Here is a 25,980-nt window from a genome sequence, read left to right on the forward strand (position 1 = left end):
CACCACCGGAGCAGAGAAGTGAAGGATAGTCAGTGGATGGGCTTATTTCATCCCTTCACACAAGCTTCTTCCTGTTGACAGCTTTGCCTACCTTATCTTTCCATCCATGGCCTTTTCCTATTTAGGTAATAGCCATGAATGATTCTTTGTTTAGAGGATAACCAAGAATAGGTTATCACCTTCCTTTGAAGAGAATAAAAATTCTTGTATAAAGTGGGGAGGACCCCTAATGCTGTAATACGAAGAAAAAGAAAGAAAAATAAAGATTTCCTCCTTTCTCTGGAATCCCATCTTCTTCTCTTCTTTCATCTTCTCCCATCTCTAGTTTTCAACATGATATCAGAGCACTCAGTTTCTAACCCATGAGTCTTTTCTCTCCTCTTCCTAATCTCTCTCCTCTTCCTATTCCTTTTCTGATCCATGATTTTTTCTCCAAATTCTTCTTTTCTCCCTTTGCTGATTGTCCTCAAAGTTTTTTGAAACTGCATCCATCTCACCGCAGCCATCTTCTCCTCTTCTTTTTCTTCTTCTTTCCTCCCAATCCCTCACCTCATCTCGCCACCTTCTCTGTACACACCGCCGCCACCACCCCGAGCGCCTCCGCACACGCCCTCCATGCACACAGTGACCACAGCCACCCCATCACCACTCGCCCCTCTTCCCTTCTGCTCGGCAGATAGGCCACCACCACAGAATGCCGCCCATCACCATCGCAGAATGCCGCCGTAGATCGCCGTCCCTCTGCGCACACCGTCGCCTCCATCACCGGCCTCATCTCTTTGCAGAACGTCACCCATCGCCATCCATCACCCATCGTCGCTCATCTCCGCCCTCTGCCGCTACCATCTTGTCAGCGTGATCTCTCACCACTGTCCGTGCCGACGTACGTGCTGTCGTCCGCTGCCATCCGCCCTCTGCCGTCCCTTCTCTCACCCCATACTCGTGAAACAGGGAAAGGTCAGCCCTTTCCTCTTTAGTTAATTTCTTTTTTTTTCTCTTTTTCAAAAAAAAAAGAAGAAGATGAAGATGAAAATCATCCAGTAATTTTTTGAGCATATTTGGAAGTGCCAGACAGTTTTATTGAAGAAGAGTTTGAGCAAACAATTGATGAGGTGGTCCACACCTCTGACTCTTGGTTTGTGATGGACAATCCTTCTCTCTTGATTAGCTCTATCCGACTTGACAGACCTCTCACCTATCTTATGTGGTCTCGGAATATGCGGATATATATATATCAAAACTTACAGATTTGAAGAATTTCTCACTGAAACTATTGTTAGGCTGCAATTTGGAGATACAGAAATTTTGAAATGGGAATCAGAGAATTCACTGGTAATGGCTTAGCTTCTCAACTCTATTGTGCCTTCTGTTGCTCAAGGTATGTTATTTTTTGAAACCGCCTGAGAAATTTGGGAGGCTGCTATCCAAACTTATTCACAACAAGGTAATACTGCTCAAGCTTTTGAGCTCAAACGCAAAGTACGTGCTCTTCAACAAGGAGATTACTCTATCACTGCTTATATGGCAGAACTCCAGCATATATAGTCCGAGCTGAATTTTTATCACCCCTTCAAAGCCTGTTGTTCTGAAGATGCTATTATGTTCAAGAAATTCACTGACGAAGAGCGAATCTTTGATTTTCTTGCTGGACTCAATGACGAATTTGATCCAATCAGGATTCAGATTCTGGGTTGGAGTATAGATCTACCTCTCCTTGAGAAGTCCTCTCTGATTCTGAGTGAAGAGACTTGCCGTCATATGATGGTTGCTCCAGATACTATCCATTCTGCAATGGTTTCCAGCCCCATTCACAATCTCAACAATCTCGTGGACATGATAGTCGAGATATGCAGATATGCTCCTATTGCAATAAAATGGGGCATGTTCATGACACCTGTTGGCAGCTACATGGCCATCCCTCTGGTTATGGTAGAGGTAGTCATCGAGGAAGAGGATGTTCTGGTGCAGCTATTGATCATCATCAGGCTAATCTTTCTGAGCACACAGAGAAAGGTGTTTCATCTATAAAGGCATCAACTCCTCCTCCTCCTTCACCTATTAATACTGAGAGTTCATTATCTACTGATGAGATGCTCCATCGAATTATGGACAGACTTAATATTCCTTCTGGCAGTGCTTCTTCTACTAATGGTTTGCCTAGCAAATCCTCTAGTTCTCCTTCAATTTTCTACTCTCGTTTTGCACAATTCAATCTCTCTCATATTAAGTCTAGTGCATTAACCCTTGATATTTTTACCTCTTCCATTAATACTGATAAGATGTGGGTCATAGACTCTGGTGTCACTATGCATATGACTGGTAATTCTGATAAATTTATGTCTTACTCATTCTATTCTGAAAAAGTTCGTATAGCTGATGGCTCTTTTCGACCTGTGTCTAGAAAGGGATCCACCACCTATACACCAACCATAAAACTATCTTTTGCTTTGCATATCCCTAGTTTTTCCACTAATCTATTGTCTATCCATTCCATTACAAATGATCTAAATTATAAAGTTATATTCTTTCCTACTTATTATGTTTTTCAGAAGCTGACAATGGAGGAGACGATTGGGCATGATAAAATGCACAATGGGCTCTACTACCTGGATGATGGGAAGCTACAAAACTATCAGAAAGCTGGTATGGTTGTTTCATCATCTACTGATGTCATGAATGAACTTCGATTATAGCACCATAGACTTGGACATATTTCTTTTTTTATGTTATCAAGACTATTTTCCAGTTTATATAATTCTTGTGCTAAAGAACAGTTACTTTGTGATGCTTGTGAATATGCTAAGCACACTTGAAATAATTATCCGACTTCAGAAACTCGTAGTAATAAACCATTTGAAGTTGTTCACTCTGATGTGTAGGAACTCTGTGGTACTGTCTCTACTTCTGAACATCTCTATTTTATGACTTTTATTGACTGTTACAGTAGAGTAACTTGGGTATATCTTCTAAAGGCTAAAGATGAGGTTATATGCTATTTCAAAAAATTTCATAAATTAATTGATACCCAGTTTAGTGAAAAAATTAAAATGTTAAGATCTGATAATGGCATAAAATATATGCATAAAAAGTTTCATGAGTATCTAACTACTTATGAAATTATTCATCAAACTACGTGTGTTGACACCTCAGTCCAGAATGGTGTTGCTGAACGGAAGAATTGACATCTTTTGAAAGTTTCTAGATCCTTGTTTTTTGCTATGCAGATTTCAAAAATTTTATGGAGCGAGGCAATTCTCACTGCAGCTTATCTAATTAACCGGATGCCTCTTCAAACTTTGGAGTACAAGGCACCACTTGAATACCTACAGGAGGAGTCTTCTTTCATTGTTTTTCCTCAGATATTCAGGTGTGTATGCTTTATCCGAGATCATCGTCCTACAGTCGGCAAGCTTGATCCAAAAGCTCTGAAGTATATATTTTCAGGCTATCCTGCTACTCAAAAGGATTATAAATGCTATTATCCTCCTGAAAGGTGGGTATTTGTCAGCATGGATGTGACTTTTTGAGAGACTGAAGCCTTCTTTGATAGTGTTTCAATAATTCAGTTAGCTACTCAACTATCTTTAGCCTAACAGTTTATTTACTCTCCTAGTATCCCTTCTAGAGCTACTAGTCGAGTGGGGGAAATTATAGTAACTGAGAAAACTGAGCAGGAGTAAGAGCAAATTGATGAACAGCTGGACAGTGACTCTAATCGATAGGATGAGTCTTCGACTGAGCCCATTGTGCATTCTATCGCCACCCAACAGTCTTCCTCTGACCTAGCTCCAACATCCTCATTTGACAATGGTGATATTCCTCCTTCTGATCCTATCTTGAATCTACCTATTGTTCATAAAAAAGCTTCTCATTCTCATATTATTCCTTCTCGATATCATTATGATATTGCTTATTTTATTTTCTACAAGTCTATATCACCTACATATAGGTCATTTATTGCATCGTTAGAGGCTATCTCTATACCAACGCACTAGAAGGATACTATGGTAAATCCAAAGTGGAGGAAAGCAATGCTTGAAGAAATGCAAGCCTTGAAAAAAAATCAAACTTGGGAATTGATCCCATTACCTGCTGGAAAACAATCAGTGGGGTGCAAATGGGTCTATACTGTGAAACAAACTCCTGAGGATAAAGTTGATCGCTACATTAGCTCGTTTAGTTGCCAAAGGATATACATAGACATACGGCATTGATTATGATGAGACTTTCGCCCCTATAGCCAAGATCAACACGGTTCGGACCGTCATTTCTTGTGCGGCGAATCTCAGCTAGAGTTATTCCAACTAGATATGAAAAATACTTTTTTACATGATGAGCTTCAAGAGGAGGTGTATATGGAGATTCCTTCTGGATTTACTAGTACAGAAACTACTGGCAAGGTTTGCCGACTGCATCGGTCACTCTATGGACTAAAGCAGTCACCCAGAGCATGGTTTGATTGCTTCCGTCGTGCTATACTTGAAATTGAGTATCACCAGAGTGATGCAGATCATACTATGTTCTTTTGTCATAATAAAGGCAAGGTTGCTATCCTAATTGTTTATGTTGATGACATTATTCTTACTGGTGATGATCTCCAAGAATTGGTCTATTTGAAGACTCAATTGGCATAATTTTTTAAAGTCAAAGATCTGGATAATTTGCAGTACTTTCTTGAGATTGAAGTAGCTAGATCATCTCATGGCATCTTTCTTTCTCAACAAAAATACATCCTGGATTTATTAACTGAGACAGGAATATTGGAATGTCGACCAGCTATCACACCTATCGAGCAGAATCATCATCTTACTGCTGATAGTGGTGAGCCAGTTGACCGTGAGCGATATCAACATCTTGTTGGCAGACTGATCTATCTATCTCACCAAGACCTGACATAGCCTTTGCAGTTGTGAGTCAGTACATGATGATCCCCATGAACGCCATCAAAAAACTGTATATAGAGTTCTTCGATATCTTAAGGGTTGCCCAGGGCGTGGTCTTCTTTTCTCTCATCATAAACATCTCAAAGTTGAAGTCTATTCTGATGCTGATTGGGCAGGCTTTATAGATGATCGTCAATCCACCTCAGGCTATTGTACTTTTGTGAGTGGTAATCTTGTGACTTGGCGCAGTAAGAAATAAGATGTTGTTGCTCGATCTAGTGCGGAGGCTGAGTATCGAGCTATGGCTCAAGGCATTTGTGAGGTCTTATGGTTGAAATGACTGCTTATTGAGTTACGTCTTTTTCAGTCCTCTTCTCTATTTCTGTTCTGTGATAATAAGGCAGCCATTAACATTGCCAATAATCCTATTCAATATGATAGAACTAAGCATATAGAAATTGATCGCCATTTCATCAAGGAGAAGCTGGATCAAAGAAATTATCTGTTTAGCATTTATTAAATCTTCAAAACAATTGACAGACATTCTAACGAAGGGTCTCAGTGGTTATATATTTTTTTCGATTTGCAGTAAGATGAGACTTCATGATATTTTCGTCTCATCTTGAGGGAGAGTGTTGACAGCTTTGTCTATCCTGTCTTTCCATCCATGGCCTTTTCCTATTTAGGTAATAGCCATGAATGATTCTTTATTTAGAGGATAACCAAGAATAGATTATCATCTTTCATCGAAGAGAATAAAAATTTTTGTATAAAATGGAGAAGACTCCTAATACTATAATATGAAGAAAAAAAAAAATTTTTTCTCCTTTCTTTGAAATCCCATCTTCCTCTCATCTTCCGTCTTCTCCCGTCTCTAGTTTTCAACACTTGCATTCCCTCAGGTCAATGATATGAGGGCGCTAAAAAGCATTGATGTCGTAATGCCATTAGAAATCTCATCTTTTGAGAGGTCCCAATGTGAAATATTGCGTACGCTGTTACACCGAAAACTGCGGCTTCTCCTCTCTGGAAAGGAGTCATTTCTCCGAACTTTCTAACTTGTGTATTTATGTGGCCCAAAAGTCTAAGGATATGTAGAGGCGCTAAATAGAATTGTATATGATATTTGAAACTAAAAATTTTTGGTTCACAAACAGAAAGATATGACCACTAAGATAAACCATAAATCACGTAAATATTTAATATTTTGTACTAACATTCTATTTTTTTTTTTTATATATATGCCTAATAGCAAAGTTAGAATCTGATTTTTCTTCACAATTGTTAGATATTTTAGTTTTTATTTTTATGATTATATTTATTTTAGACTGATTTTGTAAACTTCGGTTTATCAAAAGAAAAAGGGTGATAAATTTCAGCATAAGCTGATACAATCGTCCAGTGGTTTGAGTTTCAACCAATAGAGATGCAACACGTAAAGCAAGAACCTTCTAGACGAGTTAGTTGAGGGACCCGTTTAGTGGCACATAGTCAAGGCAATGGACTATGGCTTCATGAGATTTATGACGCTTTTGTTTTTTTGATACAATTATGACGCATTTTTTTAAAAAAGTGAAGATTCTAGTGGCCACCAGGATCAACACCTTGAGATAGTTCAAAATGAGACTAGGGGTCAGGTGGTTCACACCAGAGTAACATAGGTCAGGCTTGGATAAAAAATCTTAACCCTATTGAAACATGGTGGATTTGATCATTGAAACTCAATACTAACCTAAACTGCCCTTGAACAAATTTGATGTGTTCTTCATCCAAGTTTTTTTTTTTTAGTAATAAATTTATAAAAATGCCAACTATATTATTTGATAAGGCTGGTGGTTCTAGGGAAATTATATCTCGCACCACATATATCATATGACTGTGCACCAAATCAATCATCAAGATAGACTCCTCTGAGTTCCATTTATCATTCACTCATCTCATTGATTAGTCCACAAGAATGCATCATAGAGATTGGCATGGTGCACATGATCGTGTTGATGCACGTGGTGTAGGATATATTTTTCTTAAATCTAGGTGTCGGCATCACTAATTACTTGGGTTTAAATTTGACCCCATGCAATTTTGACTAGACATCGATCCATCTTAGTTAATGTATATAAACCCTTTTTTGCTCCACAAATTAATGATAATGTCTAAATATCATTAAAAATATTAATATTTTTTTACATGTTAAAATTTTTTGAGAGAATTTAATGTGATTAGCTTATATTACAAATAAGCAATCCGATCTAAATATCTATTTCTTGGGATCTATGACTTCTTATTGCTAATTTGATTCGGTCCAAAAATTTTGATAGATGAATAAAATAATGGATAAAATATAGAAACACCTCCTCAACTTTAGTCCAATTTTACTTTTATCTCATTGATTTTAAAAAATATCTAATTTTTGAGATATTCCGATGTGGTTCTGCTGTTCACTTATCAACAAATGCTATTAGCTTTTCATTTTAATGAATAAGAATATCTTTGCTCATATAGGAGGAATCACTAACAAGAAAGAGAAGTGGAGAGAGTCGCCATAGAGGGAGAGAACAAGATCGTCGAGGTCAGCATGGAGTGAGAGGACGGCGTGCGTCAAAGACCTCATAGGCTGGATTGGAGGAAGAAAAGAAGTGGTTAAGAGGAATGAGAGGGAGAAGGAGGGATCATCGGCGAAGAAGAAACAAAGGTGATGGGAGAGTGCCCATGGATGGGCTTTAAGGAAGAGAAAGACGAGGAGGAGAAGTAAGTGAGAAGAGAGGAGAGGAGGAAAAAAGTGAGGCTGCCAGCAAGAAAAAGAGGAGATGGAGGGAGCCGCTATGGAGGAGGGATCATGGATAGGTTTAGAAGAAGAGGAAGAGAAGTGAGTGAAGAGAAAAGGAAGGAGGAGGAAGGAGAGGTTGTGGGACGGCTTGAAGGAAGAGGATGATGAGGGGGATGTTGCTCCTTGAATTGATTTTGATGATTACAAAATATTTGAGGAGATTACTAATGATTTTAGCTTGAAAAAAGATTTATTGTATTTCAGAGGTAAAATCGTAATTTTATCAAGTTCTGATTCGAAAGCCTCAAGAACAAGAACAGAAGATTTGTGGTCTATTGGAGGTAATTTCATATTTTTTAGAAGGATATATTGAGAGAAATTCAAGTTTAAAGAATTGGATCGACCCCCTAGGTCAACTCCTGTCAAAAGGGGCTGAACGGCACGTCATTTCTGACTGGCACATCCAAAGGAAACGATCCCATGAGTCGATCTCTGTTGCTGTACCAGCCAAAATTGCAGAACAGTCAGTTTCTGTTCTGTACCAAAGAGGTCGATCCCATGAATCGACCCTCTGTGACGAAAATTTTCATAACGGCTAGTTTTCAGCTCTTTTTGACAGCATTTAATGCTCTTTTAATGATCTCCAACAGCTCTATTTTTAGTCCAAATTTATCTCTAGCATCCATTGAAGATAAAAAGGCACTAAAAGGAGGAAAAAAGAAAGATTTTTCAAGCATTCATTTCAGCCCTAAGCAAAAAGACCTCTTCAAGCAAAAGAAGCTTTCAATTCAAGTTCACCAACCCTTCAAGAGCTCATTCAAGTCTTCAACCACTTTAAGAAAAATCAGAAAAGCTTCCTTTGTGTTGTGTAAAGTATATTTAAAATTTTATTTACTTATTAAAGGAGTTAAATTTATATTTTTGTGTGATTAACTTATATACTCTGTTTTGTCTTATTTTTTTAATTTTGGAAGGATTTCAAAACTTGAAAAGATTGATCCAAATCTTGAATCGGATTGTATTGGGTTGGCTTGTATCCGAAAATAAGTGTTCTAGTTTGAGATAGCTAGAGTCGGAGGTACCGACATTGTATTCTTGTTGAATACGATTTAGTGGATTTAAATTCTTAAGTAGGAGCTTGAGGAGTGGATGTAGGTACAAGGTTGACACCAAACCACTATAAATCTTGATTGTTTATGGCGTGCTTATTTGCTCTCTTCCTAAATTTATTTATCTTCTTGCATTCTTGCATCTTATTGCTACACCTTGCTTAAATCACTCACTACATATATCTTGCTTAGTATTACTTAATCCTTGTGATTTTAAATTAACTTTAAAATTTTAAAAATCCAATTCATCCCCCCTCTTGGGTTGCATAGCTGGACAACAAGTGGTATCAGAGCTCGGTGCTCTAGCTCTTTTTTGATTTAACCATCAAAAAGCTAAAGATCTATGACAACTCAAGTTGGTGCTTCACTAGCCGAGGGGCAGTCCACAAACTGACCTCCACTTTTCAATAGGTCAAACTACACTTATTGGAAAGCTTGGATGAAAATTTTTATCCAAGTATTTGACTATGATATGTGGAGTATCATAGTTAATGGATCACATACCCATTAAGATAATTGATGGTGTAGAATCAACCAAATCTAAAAGAGAATGGGATGAGGTTGACAAGAAAATGGCTCAACTCAATGTCAAACCATGAATGTTTTATATTATGCTTTAGATGCTAATAAATTTAATCGCATTTCAACATGCATGTCGGCTAAAAAAATATGGGATAGATTAGAAGTAACGCATGCAAGCACTAATCAAGTTAAAGAATCAAAAATTAACATGCTTGTACACAAATATGAACTCTTTAAAATGGAGCATGATGAGTCAATAACTGAAATATTTACTCATTTTACAGATATTATTAATAATCTAAAAAGTCTTGGTAAGTCTTATTCTAACAGCGATCTTGTGAGAAAGATTCTTAGATTTTTACCAAGGACTTGGGAGGCCAAAGTGACCGCAATCCAAGAAGCCAAAGATCTGAATGTTTTACCCTTGGAGGAGCTTCTAGGATCGCTAATGACACACGAGCTAAGCATGAAACAACATCAAGAAGAAGATGTCAAGAAAAAGAAGACAATCGCCCTCAAGTCCACTACTCAACTCGATAAGAAATTCGAAGAAACAGAAAATGAAGAGAAAGATGAAAAAATGGCCCTCATCACTAGAAAGTTTAAAAGATTTTTGAAGAAAAAAAAATAAGGGATAAGGAAGAGGCCACCTACAAAAGGAGAGCATAGCAAGGAGAAGGATAAGGAGCAACCCCTTATTTGTTATGAATGTAAGAAGTCGGGGTACTTTAGATCCGAATGTCCACAACTTAAGAAAAACCTCAAGAAGTACAAGAAAAAGATCATGGTGGCTACATAGAGTGATTGTGATGAGTCAAGCTCCGAAGAAGAAGAGTCTCATAAACAAGCCAACTTGTGTCTTATGGCAAATGAAAATGAGATAAATGCTGAAACTTCTAATGACTTTACTTTTGAAGAACTTCAAGAAGCATTTTATGATCTAGTTGATGATCTAAAGAAGTTAGGAGTAAAGAACAAAGAACTGAAATCAAAGAATTAACCTTTACTAAAAGAAAAAGAGATTATTTCAAATGAAAAATCTGTCTTGACATAAGAAAATTGAAACTTAAAAAATAAAATTGCTAAGTTAAAACTTATAGTAGAAAAGTTCACTCTAAGTTCAAATAAACTTTAAATGATACTTGATAATCAAAAGACCGTTTATGATAAAGCCGGTCTTGGCTACAACCCTTTAAAGAAATAAAAATTTCTAAAAAATATCTATGTAAACTCATCAAGCAATAAGTTTTCAAATATTACTTGCTTTAAATGTGGTAAAGAAGGACATAAATCTTATACATGTTTCTCTAGCAAATCTGAAAATTCTAATGTGAAGAAAATATGGGTTCCAAAAGAAATCATTGTGACTAACCAAAAAGGATCCAAAAAAACTTGCATACCTAAAGTGAAAACTTGATTTTTGTATGCAGGTGTGTCTTGCATCCCAAGAAATAAATCAAAAATGGTATCTTGATAGCGGGTACTCAAGACATATGACCAGTGATGAATCTCAATTCATCACACTTGATGCAAAAAATGGAGGGATGGTTACCTTTGGAGACAATGATAAAGAAAAGATCATCGATATAGGTAACATTGATATCACTCCCTCCAAATATATTGAAAATATTTTATTAGTAGATGGTTTGAAACATAATCTATGAAGCATTAGTCAATTTTATGACAAAAGGTACTAAGTTATTTTTGAATCTTCATTATGCATAGCAACTAGTCCCAATGATGAAGATATTAAATTTGTTGGGCATAGACATGGTAATGTTTATATGGTAGATTTGAATGATCTTTCCAAGATAAACATGCAATGTCTAGTAGCCTTGAATGCCAAAATTAATGAGACTAGTTGGTTTTGGCATCGTAGACTTGCACATATTAGCATGCATTTACTTTCAAAACTTATTAAAAAAAATTGGTAACCGATTTACCTAAATTGAATTTTGAAAAGGATAGAATTTGTGATGCATGCCAATTGGATAAACAAATAAAAATCTCATTCAAATCTAAAAATATTGTTTCAACTTCTAAGCCATTAGAATTATTGCACATGGATTTATTTGAACCCACTAGAACTACTAGTTTAGGTGAAAAATATTATGGCTTTGTAATTATTGATGATTTCTCTCATTTTATATGGATTTTTTTTTTTGGCACATAAGGATGAAACTTTTCATGTGTTCTCAAAATTTTATCGAAGAGTTACTAATGAAAATGGTTTCTCAATTCAAAATATTCGAAGTGATCATGGAACTGAATTTGAAATTCAAGATTTTGAAAAATTTTGTGATAAAAAAGATATTGACCATAACTTTTCAGCACCTAGGACATCCCAACAAAATGGAAGAGTAGAAAAAAAAATAGAACCCTTGAAGAAATAGCCCGTATCATGTTATGTGAAAGCCACCTCCCAAGATACTTTTGGGCGGAAGCAATTAACACGGCATACTACATTTTAAACCATGCTTTAATTAGATGAATTTTAAAGAAAATGCCCTATGAGCTTTGGAAAGGAAGAAAATCAAACATTATATTTTTTCATATTTTTTGTTGTCGATATTTTATTTTGAACAATGATAAAGAGAGATTAAAAAAATTTGATACAAAATTCGATGAAGCTATTTTTCTAAATTACTCCTCTTCTAGCAAAGCTTTTAGAGTTTTCAACAAAAGAACTTTAGTAGTAGAGGAGTCAATACATGTTATTTTTTATGAGACTAATGATCTTCCTTCAAGAAAGTATAAAGTTATTGATGATACAGATCCTCTTATAGAAAGGATGAAGGAGCTCACCCCAAAAGACTCAACGATTCAAAATGAAAAAGAACATGAAAACAAACAAGATGATGAAGGTAAAGAACAATAAGAACAACCTCAAGATATAAATGATCTACCCAAAGAATGGAGGTATGATCACAATCACCCCAAAGAATTAATCATTGGTGATCCTACACATAGAGTAAGAACTCGTTCTTCACTTAGAGATGCATATAATCATTTTGTATTTGTTTTTCAGTTTGAACCTAAAACTATAGATGAAGCTGAAAAAGATTATAATTGGATAAATGCAATGCAAGAAAAACTTAATCAATTCAAAAGAAATAATGTGTGGACTTTAGTATCGAGACCTAACAATTATTCTGTAATTGGCACAAAATGGGTATATAGGTATAAATTAGATGAATATGAAAATGTGATTAAGAATAAAGCAAGATTAGTTGCAAAGGGTTATAATCAAGAAGAGAAAATTGATTTTGATGAGACCTTTGCACCTATTGCTAGATTAGAAGCAATTAGAATTTTACTTGCATATGCATGCTTTATGAACTTTAAGTTATTCCAAATGAATGTCAAAAGTACTTTTCTAAATGGTTATATTACTGAAGAAGTATATGTAGAACAATATTTCGATTTTGAAAATCATGCTTCTCCTAATCATATTTTTAAATTAAACAAATATTGTATGGTTTAAAACAAGCACCTAGGGCTTGGTATGAAAGGTTAGGTAAATTCTTACTTAATAATAATTTTTCAAGAGAAAATACAGATACAATCCTTTTCATTAAAAAAAATTATGATGATATCTTACTTGTACAAATATACGTTGACGACATTATATTTGGGTCTACTAATGAAACTCTTTGTCAAAATTTTTTTAAGCTCATGCAGGGGGAGTTCGAGATGAGCATGATGGAAGAACTTACATTCTTCCTCGGACTCCAAATCAAATAAACAAAGGAAGGGATCTCCATCACCCAAAGCAAGTACATAAGAGAACTATGGAAAAGATTTGGAATAGAGAGCTCCAAAATAATTGGTACACCCATGAGCCCATCATGTAAGCTTGACAAGGATGAAGGAGGTAAAATATAGACTCAAAATTTTATAGAGGCATGATTGATTCTTTATTATATTTCACTGCTAATAGATCAGATATTATGTTTAGTATTTGTCAATGTGCTCGTTTTCAATCAAATCCAAAAGAATCATACTTAAATATATTTAAAAGAATTCTTAAATATTTAAAAAATACACAAACTCTAGGATTATGGTATTCTAAGAACTCATCAATTGACTTAATAGGATATTCAGATACCGATTTTACTGGATGTAAATTAGATAGAAAAAGTATTAGTGAAACTTACCAATTTTTTAGAGTTAACTTAATCTCTTGGTTTAGCAAGAAGAAAAATTCAGTAGCACTGTCTACGGCCGAGGCCGAATACATTACAGTCGGAAGTTGCTGTGCTCAAATCCTGTAGATTAAGCAACAACTTGAGGACTTTAGCATTAAACTCAATAAAACTCCCATAAGATATGATCACACTAGTCTTATTAATCTAACTAAAAATTTAATTCAGCATTCTAGATCAAAATATATTAAAATTAGACATCATTTCATAAGAGAACATGTCCAAAATAAAGATATAATTCTTGATTATGTATGTACTGAAAAATAATTGGCTGACATCTTTACCAAGGCCTTAAGTAAAGATAGATTTTATGAAATTAGGAGAGAATTAGGAATCCTTGATCCTTTAGCTTGAATATCTTTCTGATTCCAAGTTTAATTTACTAAAAATTTATTGAACCAATTTATTTTTGAGCTAAATTTATATCTCTCCTTTCTTAAAAGCTCAAAACTATCCTTCAAATGATCAATCTCTCAAATAGACACCCTTCAAGTTTTAAGCTTTTTCAAAATTTCTTCATCATTTTTTTTAATTTTTTCTTGTCATGAGTCGACCTCCAGGGTCGACCCTAGGATAAACTTGTAATTTTTTATTAAAACCCATCGGACTCTGTTTTATTGAGATTTCTTCGATTGCAAAGAGCCGACCCCTTTACCATTTGTCTTCCCCATTTCACCGAACAAGATCACCTCCCTCTTCACTCTCATCTCAAAATCTCTCTTCCTATCGAATTTTCTCCTTTAAATCGCCCCTTTTAGGATTTAAATCTCTCTTCTCTTTCTTCTTCGTTGGAGCGGTTCGAGCTTATCCTAGCTTCAAACCCTTTTTTCCAAACCGACCATCTATCTCTCCAAAATCTTTACTTTTCCTTAAAATTCCTTCCACTCTATCCCTCATCAAATCTTTCAAGCTGTTTGCAAGTCTCTCCCGTCCAAAATGGCTCCCGAATCAAAGCTACCACAGAGAAGAAAATTTGTTCGAGGGTTAGAAGAAGATGTGCGTAGAAAAAAAATGGTAGCCGAGCCCTCTTCTGCTCCAACCCCTGCTCCAGGTCCTGCTCCAACTTCTACACAGTCCCCACTCAGCCCAAGCAAGGTACCTCTCTCTAATCGAAAAGTAAAATCCAGAAAGAATATAGACTTTAAGTTTTTTGAAAAAGAAGGATTCTCTATTGGATCAAAGATTAAAAATCAATGATGGAAGTTTTACTGTTTATTAAAAGAAAATACTTATGTTGATTTGGTCAGAGAATTCTATTTAAATTTGAGTTACTGCAATGGAATAGTAAAATTTTTGATGAAAGGAGCTAACATAGTTCTTGATCCATTGCACTTGGGACAAATCTTACACTTATCTTGTCAAGGCTATACTCATATGGAGCTCCCAATCAAAGAAGGATTAAGTGCTATCTTAGAGATGGCATTTACTGAAAACTTGAATAAATTAGAAGCAAAAATTCTTTTGATTGAGATGAGACTTTTATATCACATGGTAACCAAACTGTTTGTCCCTAAGAGTGGCAGACATAACCTCTTATCTGGTAGGGACATATGCATCATGTACCATATGATCATCGAGACCCTGCTGAACCTTCCTACTCTGATGTTTGAGACCATGAAAGAAACTCTAAATAGGTCTAAGACTCACCTGCCTTATGGTATGGCACTCACCTTGATCTTTAGGAGGTTCGAAATCTATTTTGAGGGGGAGGCAGTCACCAAGTTATCACACTCTGACACAATCAACTGCCACACACTGCACCGTATGGGTTTCTCAGAGACTGATGGCGGTTGGTCGAAGGGTGTTGAGGAGAGAGCTGAAAAGAGAGCAGAGGAGGAAGGACCATCTTCACCTCCTTGTGATCATAGGGTATCTCCTAATATTCAGTTCGTGTCTGATCACGAGGCTGGTCCCTCAGAGTCTGTGAGGAGGCATGTTTCTGTACCACAGTTTGGGAGTAGAATAGATCCTTCAGAGGTCAGACTTATAGATGATCAGATTGAGTTGATATCCCAGCATGTTGCTTCTATTTTATCTCAACAGTTCGCCACCTCAAGCTTTGCTCAGAGGATGACATCTTAGGCTGTTTCAGACCAGACCTTGATTCCTCATATCTCTACTATCTTTCAGATGCTTACAGCTCAGTCCGTACGACTTGAGGAGCTTGAGGGATATGTTCTGAGACTGACGGACAGAGTTTTAAATTTGCAGAGACAGATATTAGCCTTAGTCCATCTCCAGCCGCATGAGGACATCATGAAGATCTCCCACCTGTCTGCAGAGGCGGCTAGGCTTCAAGGAGTTTTGCAGAATGGATTTGATTTTTTGAGGAGAGAGATCAGGGGCTCCAGTAAGACTGTCTCTACTCAGATTGGTGCTTTGATGCAGTCCATGACGAGAGCTGTGAAACAATTAGACACCATCAGACTTTCTCTCCTAGCACAGTCCATAGCTTTTCAGGCTCCAGGATCTTCTCGTCCTTCTGCTCGTGCCAGTACTTCTACCCGTGATCGAGGTAGATGAGGTCGAGGACGTGCCCGTGACTTTGATCCTAAGTCTCCTCATCATATCTCTGACTCTTCTGATGCCTCTAGCCATGAGATCTATTAGATCTAGCATAGTTAGTTTTTTATGTCTAGGTTCTAGCTTATGACCTTTGTAATTGTTAGCTGATTGACTCATGGATAGTTTTTTTTTTTTTGTTATCCATGACTTTTGTATGACCTATGTACTTTGACTTGACTCGTATGTATTGTGACACACATGTCACATTTTGGATATATATATATATGCTTTTATCTTCTATGAATGTCTTTGGATTATTATTATTATTTTTTTTAATGATCTCAATTAAAATGTCTCAATTTTGTGATATGAAGAATGCTTATTATGAATGGCAATATCTTCCATATGAGCAAATTGAAATGTCCTTTATGATTGCTATAGTGAGGGGGAGCCTCTTTTATTTTTTTTCCTTAAAAAGTGGAAGAACTGATCTTAATTGATGTTGTCAAAAAGGGAGAGTAGAGAAATAAAATCGAGCAATAAGTAAAATTATCTAAAATTGAGCAATAAGCAAAATTATCAAAGCAAATTTATCAAAAAAAAATAATCTTATAAGCTATCTTAAAACTAATCTTCAAACTACTCATGATGCTTACTATTCAATAATTGACTATAATATTTAAGTGATGCATCTTCATAAATTTGAAATTCTTAATCAATGCTTTATATATGTTATATGTTATATTTTGCTTTTACTCAAATATTTTGTCATCATCAAAAAGGGAGAGATTGTTGCTCCTTGAATTGATTTTGATGATTACAAAATATTTGAGGGGATTACTAATGATTTTGATTTGAAAAAAGATTTATTATATTTCAGAGATAAAATCGTAATTTTATCAAGTTCTGATTCGAAAGTTTCAAGAGCAAGAACAGAATATTTGTGATCTATTAGAGGCGATTTCATACTTTTTTGATGGATATGTTGAGAGAAATTCAAGTTTAAAGAATCGGATCGACCCTCTAGGTCGACTCCTGTCAAAAGAGGCTGAACGGCACGTCATTTCTGGCTGGCACACCCAAAGGGGATGACCCCATGAGTCGATCTCTGTTGCTGTGCAAGTCAAAGTTGCAGAATAATCAGTTTCTGTTCTGTACCACAGAGGTCGACCCCATGAGTTGACCCTTTGTGATGAGAAAAACTTTCGTAACGGCTAGTTTTCAACTCTTTTTGACAGCATTTAATGCTCTTTTAATGATCTCCAACGGCTCTATTTTCAGTCCAAATTTATCTCTAGCATCTATTGAAGATAAAAAGGTACTAAAAGAAGGAAAAAAAAAGATTTTTCAAGCATTCATTTCAGCCCTAAGCAAAAAGACTTCTTTAAGCAAAAAAAGCTTTCAATTCAAGTTCACCAACCCCTCAAAAGCTCATTCAAGTCTTTAACCACCTTGAGAAAAATCAGAAAAGCTTCCTTCATATTGTGTAAAGTGTATTTAAAATTTTATTTGCTCATTAAAGAAGCTAAATTTATATTTTCGTATGATTAACTCATATACTCTGTTTTGTCTTATTTTTTTAGTTTTGAAAGGGTTTCAAAACTTGAAAAGGTTGGTCTGCACCTTGAATCAGATTGTATTGGACTGGCTTGTACCCGAGAATAAGTGTTCTAACTTGAGATAGCTAGAGTCGGAGGTACCGATGTTGTATTCTTGTTGAATACGGTTTAGTGGATTTGAATTCCCAAGTAAAAGCTTGGGAAGTGGATGTAGGTGCAAAGTTGGCACCGAACCACTATAAATCTTGATTGTTTGTGGCGTGCTTATTTGCTCTCTTCCTAAATTTATTTACTTTCTTGCATTCTTGCATCTTATTGCTACACCTTGCTTAAATCACTCACTACATATACCTTGCTTAGTATTACTTAATCCTTGTGGTTCTAAATTAACTTTAAAATTTTAAAAATTCAATTCATCCCCCCCCCTCTTGGGTTGCATAGCTGGGCAACAGGGGAGAAGTAGGTGATGAGGAAGGGGAGGGGGAAAGAGAAGTCATCGATGAGGAAAGTATGGAGGTGGAGAGAGCTAACATGGAGAGGGACATGGGCAGGTTTGGACGAGGAGGAGGAGTGGGAAAGAAAGAGTGGGAGGAGGGGTCACCAACAAGGTGGGTGGAGGTGTCAGGAGTCACTGTGAAGAGGAGGGCTCGTGGGGCAGCTTGGAGGAGGAGAAGAAAAAGTACATAAGAAAAAAGGAAATGAGAAAAAAGAAAGGGACATCAGTGAGGAATGGACGAAGATAGAGAGAGTCGCCATGGAGGAAGAGGCTTCATGGGTCAGTTTGGAGGAGAAAGATGATGAGAAAAAGAAAGGGACAAGGAGGATGCACGTTCGGATTGTGGAGCATGATCCATCCTCTTAATCCGAGTCTTATTTGTGCGTTACGGTTGATAGTCGTGGATTCAAATATTCCTGCCAGTTGTTAACCCTAATCCTTCGTATAAATAGATAATCATTGGGTATTAAATGTATAAGAGCCGGTGGCTGTGCTGTGTAGAAAAGAGGGCGTGTGAGAGAGAGTTGCTTCCCCATCTCTTGTACTCTTATAAACTTTCTAATTATATAGTGAAAATTTTCTATGCGCCCATCGACGTAGGAGCAAGAGACTCCAAACCACATAAGTCTCTATATTCTTGTGTGATGTAATTGGTTGTTCTTTCTTTCTTCCTCCCGCTATTGTTCACATCTTGCTGCGTATAGGGCCGAACTCAAGTTCCTAATAGAGGAAGAAGAGGATGGGGAAGGAGGAAGAATGAGAGACATTGATGCCGAAAATGAAGAAAGGGAGCAATCACAGAGAAAGGAGGAGGGAGGAGATGAGATAAGAGTAGTTTGATCATTTTATAAAATTAATAGTATCATGTAATAATCATGTGATATCATTCTGTTAATGAAAATAAATAGTAGGACGATATTAGAATATCTAAAAAAAACTGAAGGATTAGTTTGATATTTTTAAAATCGACAGGATGTAAGTAAAATTATACTAAAGATGAGGGGTGTTTCTATAATTTACTCTATAATAAATTTTTCATATCATTTGGTAGATCAAAACGTGGATTAAATATATTGATCCAATTCAAACATGGATCAAACCCATCTCATGTCGAGACTCAATCTAACTCACTCTACTCCCTGCCCTAAAGATGTTTCTTCACCAAGGAATTCAAATGTTACGACACCCAAACATTAATTTGCATCGGTCTGCAGCCTCATTAGAGCAAAGAATGTTTTGACTGCACAGAAGACCTAAGTAGCCTACATCTCAAGGCAAGAAGCTCACCCTTTTCATGTGCATATTTCATGATTATTCCAAAGATAACTAGATCTACGGAGTGCATATGGCAATTTCATTATTTGTGGCATCCAAAGCTAGAATTCTACTCATTTGTTAGCTATCCGACACTTACGGACAGACTAATTCATAAGGAAGTCGAGCATTCCATTATATATTGCAATATTTTATCCACTTTTTGAGCAATCATTCTTCATGTACCAAAAACCAACACTTTGAACGAGTTGTCGTTATCTACTTGGTACAATGGTGGTGGCATCCCAGTGCACTCATGTTAAAGAGATGCTTTAACAATGTTATCCTGGTAGGACCAACACGAATCTTGAATACATGCTGGTCTGTAAACGATCGATCATTGCATGAATCTTGAACGTCCAAATATTTTGTTGATCTCCCAGAGTTTTGCTTGACCCCATCACATTAATGTCTCTATTTTTTCTTCGTTAGTGATTCTCCTATGGTTGGTTATCCAAACCATCCTTTGCTTCATTGTTTTTTTTTTTTGTTTACATATTTTGCTTCATCGTTTTGATCTATTCTCTTAGTATCTCCATTATTAGTTCATTTCCTTGGACTCGATAATCATGCCTACTTAGAAGCAACGTGTCTTCACATGGAGTTAGTCCACATTTGGACCCCAAGCTAGCCGATATATACCCAAGACTATTGCTTTGAAACCCATAAAATACCTCGAGTTCTAAGGAGTGCTTCATTCCACCACCTTGTTACTAGTGATTTGGGAAGCAAGAAACTTCAATGGCAGAGCAGATGCCCATCATCACTGGTAGCAGCCCAGTAGAGCCAGTTGATGGAAAGGCGAAGGATATCATGCAGAATTCTCCTACTGAACAAGCTCAGGATAAGAAGAATAGTGCTCCTGAAAAGCTCAAGGCTGACGTCCCTGGCTCTGGTTCTAGTCCTGAAAAAGACTCGGTAAGATTCGCTCGTTAAAACATATGCATTATATTCCTTTATTCTTTCTAGGAATGTGGTTGGAATTTGTTGTCCTACTGCAATTATCACAGTTGAAGCTACTATGAATTGGTGGCTACTGCCATTCTGCTTGGATACAGGCAAGTGGTGGTAATAAGTTGGATGGAGAAAAGGAGGATAAGAAGGCAGCAGGTGGGGAGAAGAAGGAAAAAAAACTCCTAGGTGATAGCTCGGACTCTGCCTCGGCCTCAGCCTCCGACGACGACTCCGCCTCTGCTGACGACTCTGTCTCCGCTGATGACTCTGCCTCTGACTCTGCTGATGACTCCGTCTCAGACTCTGCCTCCGATTCTGATTCCGATTCCGGCAAAGTAAGATTTACTTATAATAACAAGGAAACAAAACTTCAAGCCATAGTATAGATTGTATATTTTTGCCTTCTCTTTTGATGATGCAACACTGAGAATGTTTAAACCACTACTTCTATACTACCTAGACATGAAAGAAGTAGGATAGCCAAGTACATTGTCTTAATTTTTTAAAATCCTATTCTCAGAGAGATAAGTAATTATGACCATTAAAAGAACCTATTTGACCTTTTATTTGTTTCATTTTTTCTTTCTTTCAATAATAATAAAAACCAGTAAATTGATCTAGAGTTATAGCCATCATTAAGTACTACAGAAATGAAAGATTCAGAAGATAGGGCTTAATTTATCATTTTGAACTGAATAAACAACAGAAATAGTTGAGCCATTAAGTTATTCAATCAAGCTCTTAAAGTTCTTACACCATTAATAAAATTAATTTGGACTGCTTAATCGGCATTCTTTTCTTGAACACAGTCAAGCAGCAAAGCAGTGAAGAAGGATAAGAAGAAGAAGAAGAAGAAGGGGTTAATGAATCAGATTAAAGAGAAGCTTAGCAAGAAAAACAAGGAAGGAGTGGAGGTTCCCAAAAAAAGTCTTGACAAGCTGGAATGTAAGAGCAATGACTCTGCCTCCGGGTCGGAGTCCGGCGGTGACTCTAAATCTGATGCTGACTCCGGCGATGATTCTAAATCTGGTCAGGTAGTATTTATTCACAAATGAAATGCAAAAACTCATTCACTTTTTTTCCCATGAATTTACATTGGCATCTTTTTTGATGACACACCATGATTTTCCCTTGCTTGTGTAATTTGTATAGCGAGAAATAAACAAAAAGTTTTCATATTACAACCATAAAAAAAAAAAAAAAAATCAATTTCACATGTCATTTAAGTTTGAGATGCATCAAACCTCATTCCACACTAAGCTACAACCCTGTTTGCGAAGTATTTAATCTATTGCTGTGAGTTTTCCTTTTTAAAATATAAAAAAGAAGGTTAATGTTTGATTAATTTTACAGGCTCGGTCAATTTTGGCCTCAAGTGTTCAGGCCTATAAAAATGGGACAACATTATTGCCATATTTCTGGTCACCGCATATTTTATCTTTGGAACACAAGACTATTGTAGATGATTATTTTAATTATGCAAATGATACCTTTTCTTTTCTTTTTCATTTTGATGTAAAAGATGGCAACAGCCATCAAAGATATAATTAAAAGAGCAACTAAATCCTTTATATCTTTGGGATTGATGATGAGTAGAGTAGTCGGATGGCTAATGATTAATTAATTTTACCCAAAAAATCTAATGGCAACAATATATATTAGAGATGTGCATGATGTTTGTGGTGCATCGCACTGACCATTCATCATAAAATGCATGGCTAACAAATAATGTACACCATATTATTTGCATAGTTATATCTGTGCTCATATTGTTTGCAAGCCGTCTATTCTACGGTCAGTGCCTTATAATACATTGAAGAGGATCTGCGCTCTATATATTAATGCTTATGTAGTTAGGACACTTGCAATGCTTTTATTACTCCTGTTCTATTGAAATATTTTTTAATAAAATCAAACAAGGATGGGGAGTCTAAATCTAAGGCAAAGAAGAAAAAGGAACTACAGGAGAAGACTCGGGCAGAGACTGGTGAAGGGAGTGGGAAAGACACATCACCAGTAGCACCAGAGAAAACTATGGAAGTCGAAGAAACGAAAGCAAAGTGAGACGGACAGAGGGGAATATGGTAAAAACCATCATGCCAGCTATCATAAAAGCAATAAAGTGTGAGGAGGTGGAGGGCACCTCGAAAGCAGCTTTTATTCTATGATTACAGTCGTACTCCTCCTTTAGTGTGGCTTGTGAGAAGATGATACTAATGAGTAATAATGTAATCAATTACGGTGTCTATGTAGTCTGCATGAACATGCATATCAATAAAATGTTTGATTATTTAATTTTATTCTGTGTAAAGATTTTTCAAATGTATACCTCAAAAATATCTCAAAATTTATAATAAATATATTTTATCATTTCTTTTCTATTTTTTTAACTCCTTCAATAGTTGTAATTGGCAAGATTAAAAACAAAATTTTCTCCTTACCAGAAAAAAACAGTCAATCACCAACTTATTTTAAGTAAAATACAATCATATCAGTAAAAAAAAAAATTTATCACTTGATGACACAATTACTATCGATGCATATATCGATTTAATTAAATAATTAATACAATAACAGCCGACCGTCATTATTTTATCTGAACATAGAGTCACCGTATATTTCCAATTTTTTTCGGGCCTCAAACTTTTTTTTTTAACCATCTAAAATCCATATGTTGTCATTGCTTGCCTGTCTAAGTATTTATTTTATATTTTATCTATTTTTAACTAGGAGATTAATAAAAGATTCCATCATTAGGATTCACTCATCCATCTAATTTCTTCAAATTGAAAATTTAGTTTTTGTACCACGTAAAAAGAATGCATTGAAACAAACAAATTTTTAACTCTTTAATCATTTATTACTTCTTGTCATTTAATATCAATATAGTCTCTTATAATAAATCATGATTCAACTTTTATTTTGAACATGAACCGAAGGAAAAGAAAATTTCTGTCTTAAACCTCTTTAAAAATTTTGGGAAAAGAAAGATATTGATTTCTTCCAACATCTCAATGTTGGAACATAACACAATTGTTAATAATATTACACATAATGTTACAGTTGCAGCTAAATAATTTAGATAACAAAGCATAACAAGTACTGTCACTAGAAAACCTAATAATTGGTCATCAAAATTGCATGAATCACATTAGTTGCATGTAAAATTTGCTACGTGAACGCCCAAAGAAAATATTTTAGACTTCCAATAAATCTTTTAATTTATCATCAAAATTGCATTGTTCGAATGAGTTACTAGTGAAAAGATGAAGTATTTCGTTGTTCCACGGCATGTAGCTCATACTTTTATAATTTATTTAATATGAAAACGGACAAAATAACAGCGAGGTAAAACTTGGGGATTTACTCATTTTATACGCCTCAACGCATGACAACGTAAGTTGTTGGCAGAAGAAAGCCCATTAACCACTAACTTAGCCCATTTTGTAGGCTTATGTCCGAGTAACAAAAGGGAAAACCATGACCTCTATTAAAACTTCATGCTATTGACTCCAAGAAATCCTCCATGCCTCTTGGATAGCCAGTTGATGGATGCCCTGCTTGCCTCCTCGAGAGTAGATTGGTGAGGTGGCTGACACAAATATAAATATTAAGTCATACACATTCAATAAAATATGCGGTCAGTGTCTCTGATCCAGAAGCCCAAGCCCAAATCTGATCCAACTTATTTGGGCAGTATTGTATCATGCTGGGCCGGACTCTACTCGGACCCCATTCATCAAAATCGAGTCCCCGTGGGGCTCGGTTATGTTCTCACTCACCACCAACGGAACCAGTTGACACTCTTGATGCATTTTGTAATATTGATTAATATAGCATCAATATATTATCTGAACCTTTTCATGGTTTGACACTACCTTCTAAATTTTAGATCGGCAATTTTAGACTGGCATAGTGAGTTTCATACCATCATTGTTGATAGCTTATTTATACAAAGCTCCATTAACCAGTTAGATCAACTAGATAGAGCGCAATCTCCCAAAATTGAAATCACTTAAGATCAATGTCTTCGTTCTTACATATCATCTCCAAATCTCTTGACTTTTATTTTTCTTGATCTACCATCTCCATCGAGACAGGAAAAGATATCAATTCATGTTGGCACGAATTATCCGTTAAAATGATAAGCATTTGAATACATTGCTTTGGATCATGCATATACCCGATCAAAATTCAGTCTATAGAAAAGAAAAATATATATAGAAAAAGAATATTATAAAAAAAAATTTTACTTTAATATTGTGAGATAATCATCGTCATCACCATCATATGTATATGATTGACAATATACAAGAGAAATAACAAATGAATTTCTATGAAGTTGAGATGAAGATATTACCAACACAATCTTATTCTAAGAAGTCAAAGTTCTGCCTCCATTGCTTATTAAAAAAAAAAAAAAAAAACTGCCTCCATATCCCAAAGGCCTCAGAATCTTTTAGGACTTGGGAACTAGTGCCAAGAACGTTCTCTCTTTGTTGGTCGCCAAAGCAAGTTGCCGTTTCCACAAGGAACACCCCAACGGGGTTGAGCCCTCTTGGAAAGGTAACGTACTATGGCCAATAGAACTACGGAAGCACATTGACTGGCTTCGTTTTTCTTCGCATACTTCTGTGGGATTTGTGACACCTTCCACACCTTCAGGAAAGCAAAGTTGGAAGAAAACTTGGGACATCTGGGCGGCCGGGCCTTCCCTTGAACCTAATCCACTCAACTCTCTGTCCTTCACCCTGACAACCAACTACGTAGCATCCTTATCTACTCTTCACTGATAGAGCTTTCAGCGAAAAGTAGTACACGTAACAGCTGGCTATCCCTCTCGTTCTGCACAGACATATGGCCACGTTGCTGCTTGGGGTTCGCTGAATGATATGATGATTTTGTATAAAAAATATATAATTATTGACTTGGTCAGAAAAAATATTTTTTAAATACTTATATTGTATCAAATTTCATCTAAATGAGTAGCTAGCTTCGTATAAGTATACAAAATTTTTTAACGAATAATCAATCTGGAGCTAAATATACATCCCAGGATTTTCATATACTCAAATGATATATTTAAAATTTTCTAGTAATTTTATTTTTAAATCTAAATGTGAGAGATTGTAGTCTAAATGAATCAAAATATATAAGATATTAGATAAATATGAATCAAATATTTTAAATTTATGCATCGTATTATTGTATTTATATTTAAATTTATGTTTTTTTGTTGAATCCGACTCCACTAAGATGCCATAGCTTATTAAATATAATTATAAGCATCAAAATCAACTCATTTAAATGATAAAAAATTTCAGCAATCAATCTCCAAACCGCACTGGCATTATACTCGGCCACAAAGAATGCTACCTAATCAACTGCATTGTTCGTATCCTCGTAGGATATATCTGATTGGGTAGTAATTATTTTCTAAAAATTATTTATCATGGAAAACAATCAATTATTTTATAATACAATCAATCATTAGATAACTTACTTATTCTATTTTCATCTCTCTCTCTCTCTCTCTCTCTCTATACACACACACACTAGATGTTGCTATTCTTGATGCCTACAAGTTCCTTTTCCATCTATCACTTATGGGTACATCTTAACCAGTCATGGGCATATGGTTTCTCTTGATTTCCATAGGTGTCTAT

General features: G+C 35.8%; 1 protein-coding gene across 1 annotated transcript; it reads left to right on the forward strand.

Moving 5' to 3' along the window:
- Positions 1–20,013: 20,013 nt before the first annotated feature.
- On the forward strand, positions 20,014–22,646 carry LOC105059693 (uncharacterized). The gene is made up of 4 exons (XM_010943104.2): positions 20,014–20,278; positions 20,419–20,649; positions 21,124–21,348; positions 22,235–22,646. The coding sequence occupies exons 1-4, from the start codon at positions 20,102–20,104 to the stop codon at positions 22,376–22,378; spliced, it is 777 nt and encodes a 258-aa protein (XP_010941406.1). The 5' UTR covers positions 20,014–20,101; the 3' UTR covers positions 22,379–22,646.
- Positions 22,647–25,980: the final 3,334 nt, after the last annotated feature.

This window comes from Elaeis guineensis, chromosome 16 (assembly GCF_000442705.2).
Source record: "Elaeis guineensis isolate ETL-2024a chromosome 16, EG11, whole genome shotgun sequence".
NCBI lineage: Eukaryota > Viridiplantae > Streptophyta > Magnoliopsida > Arecales > Arecaceae > Elaeis > Elaeis guineensis.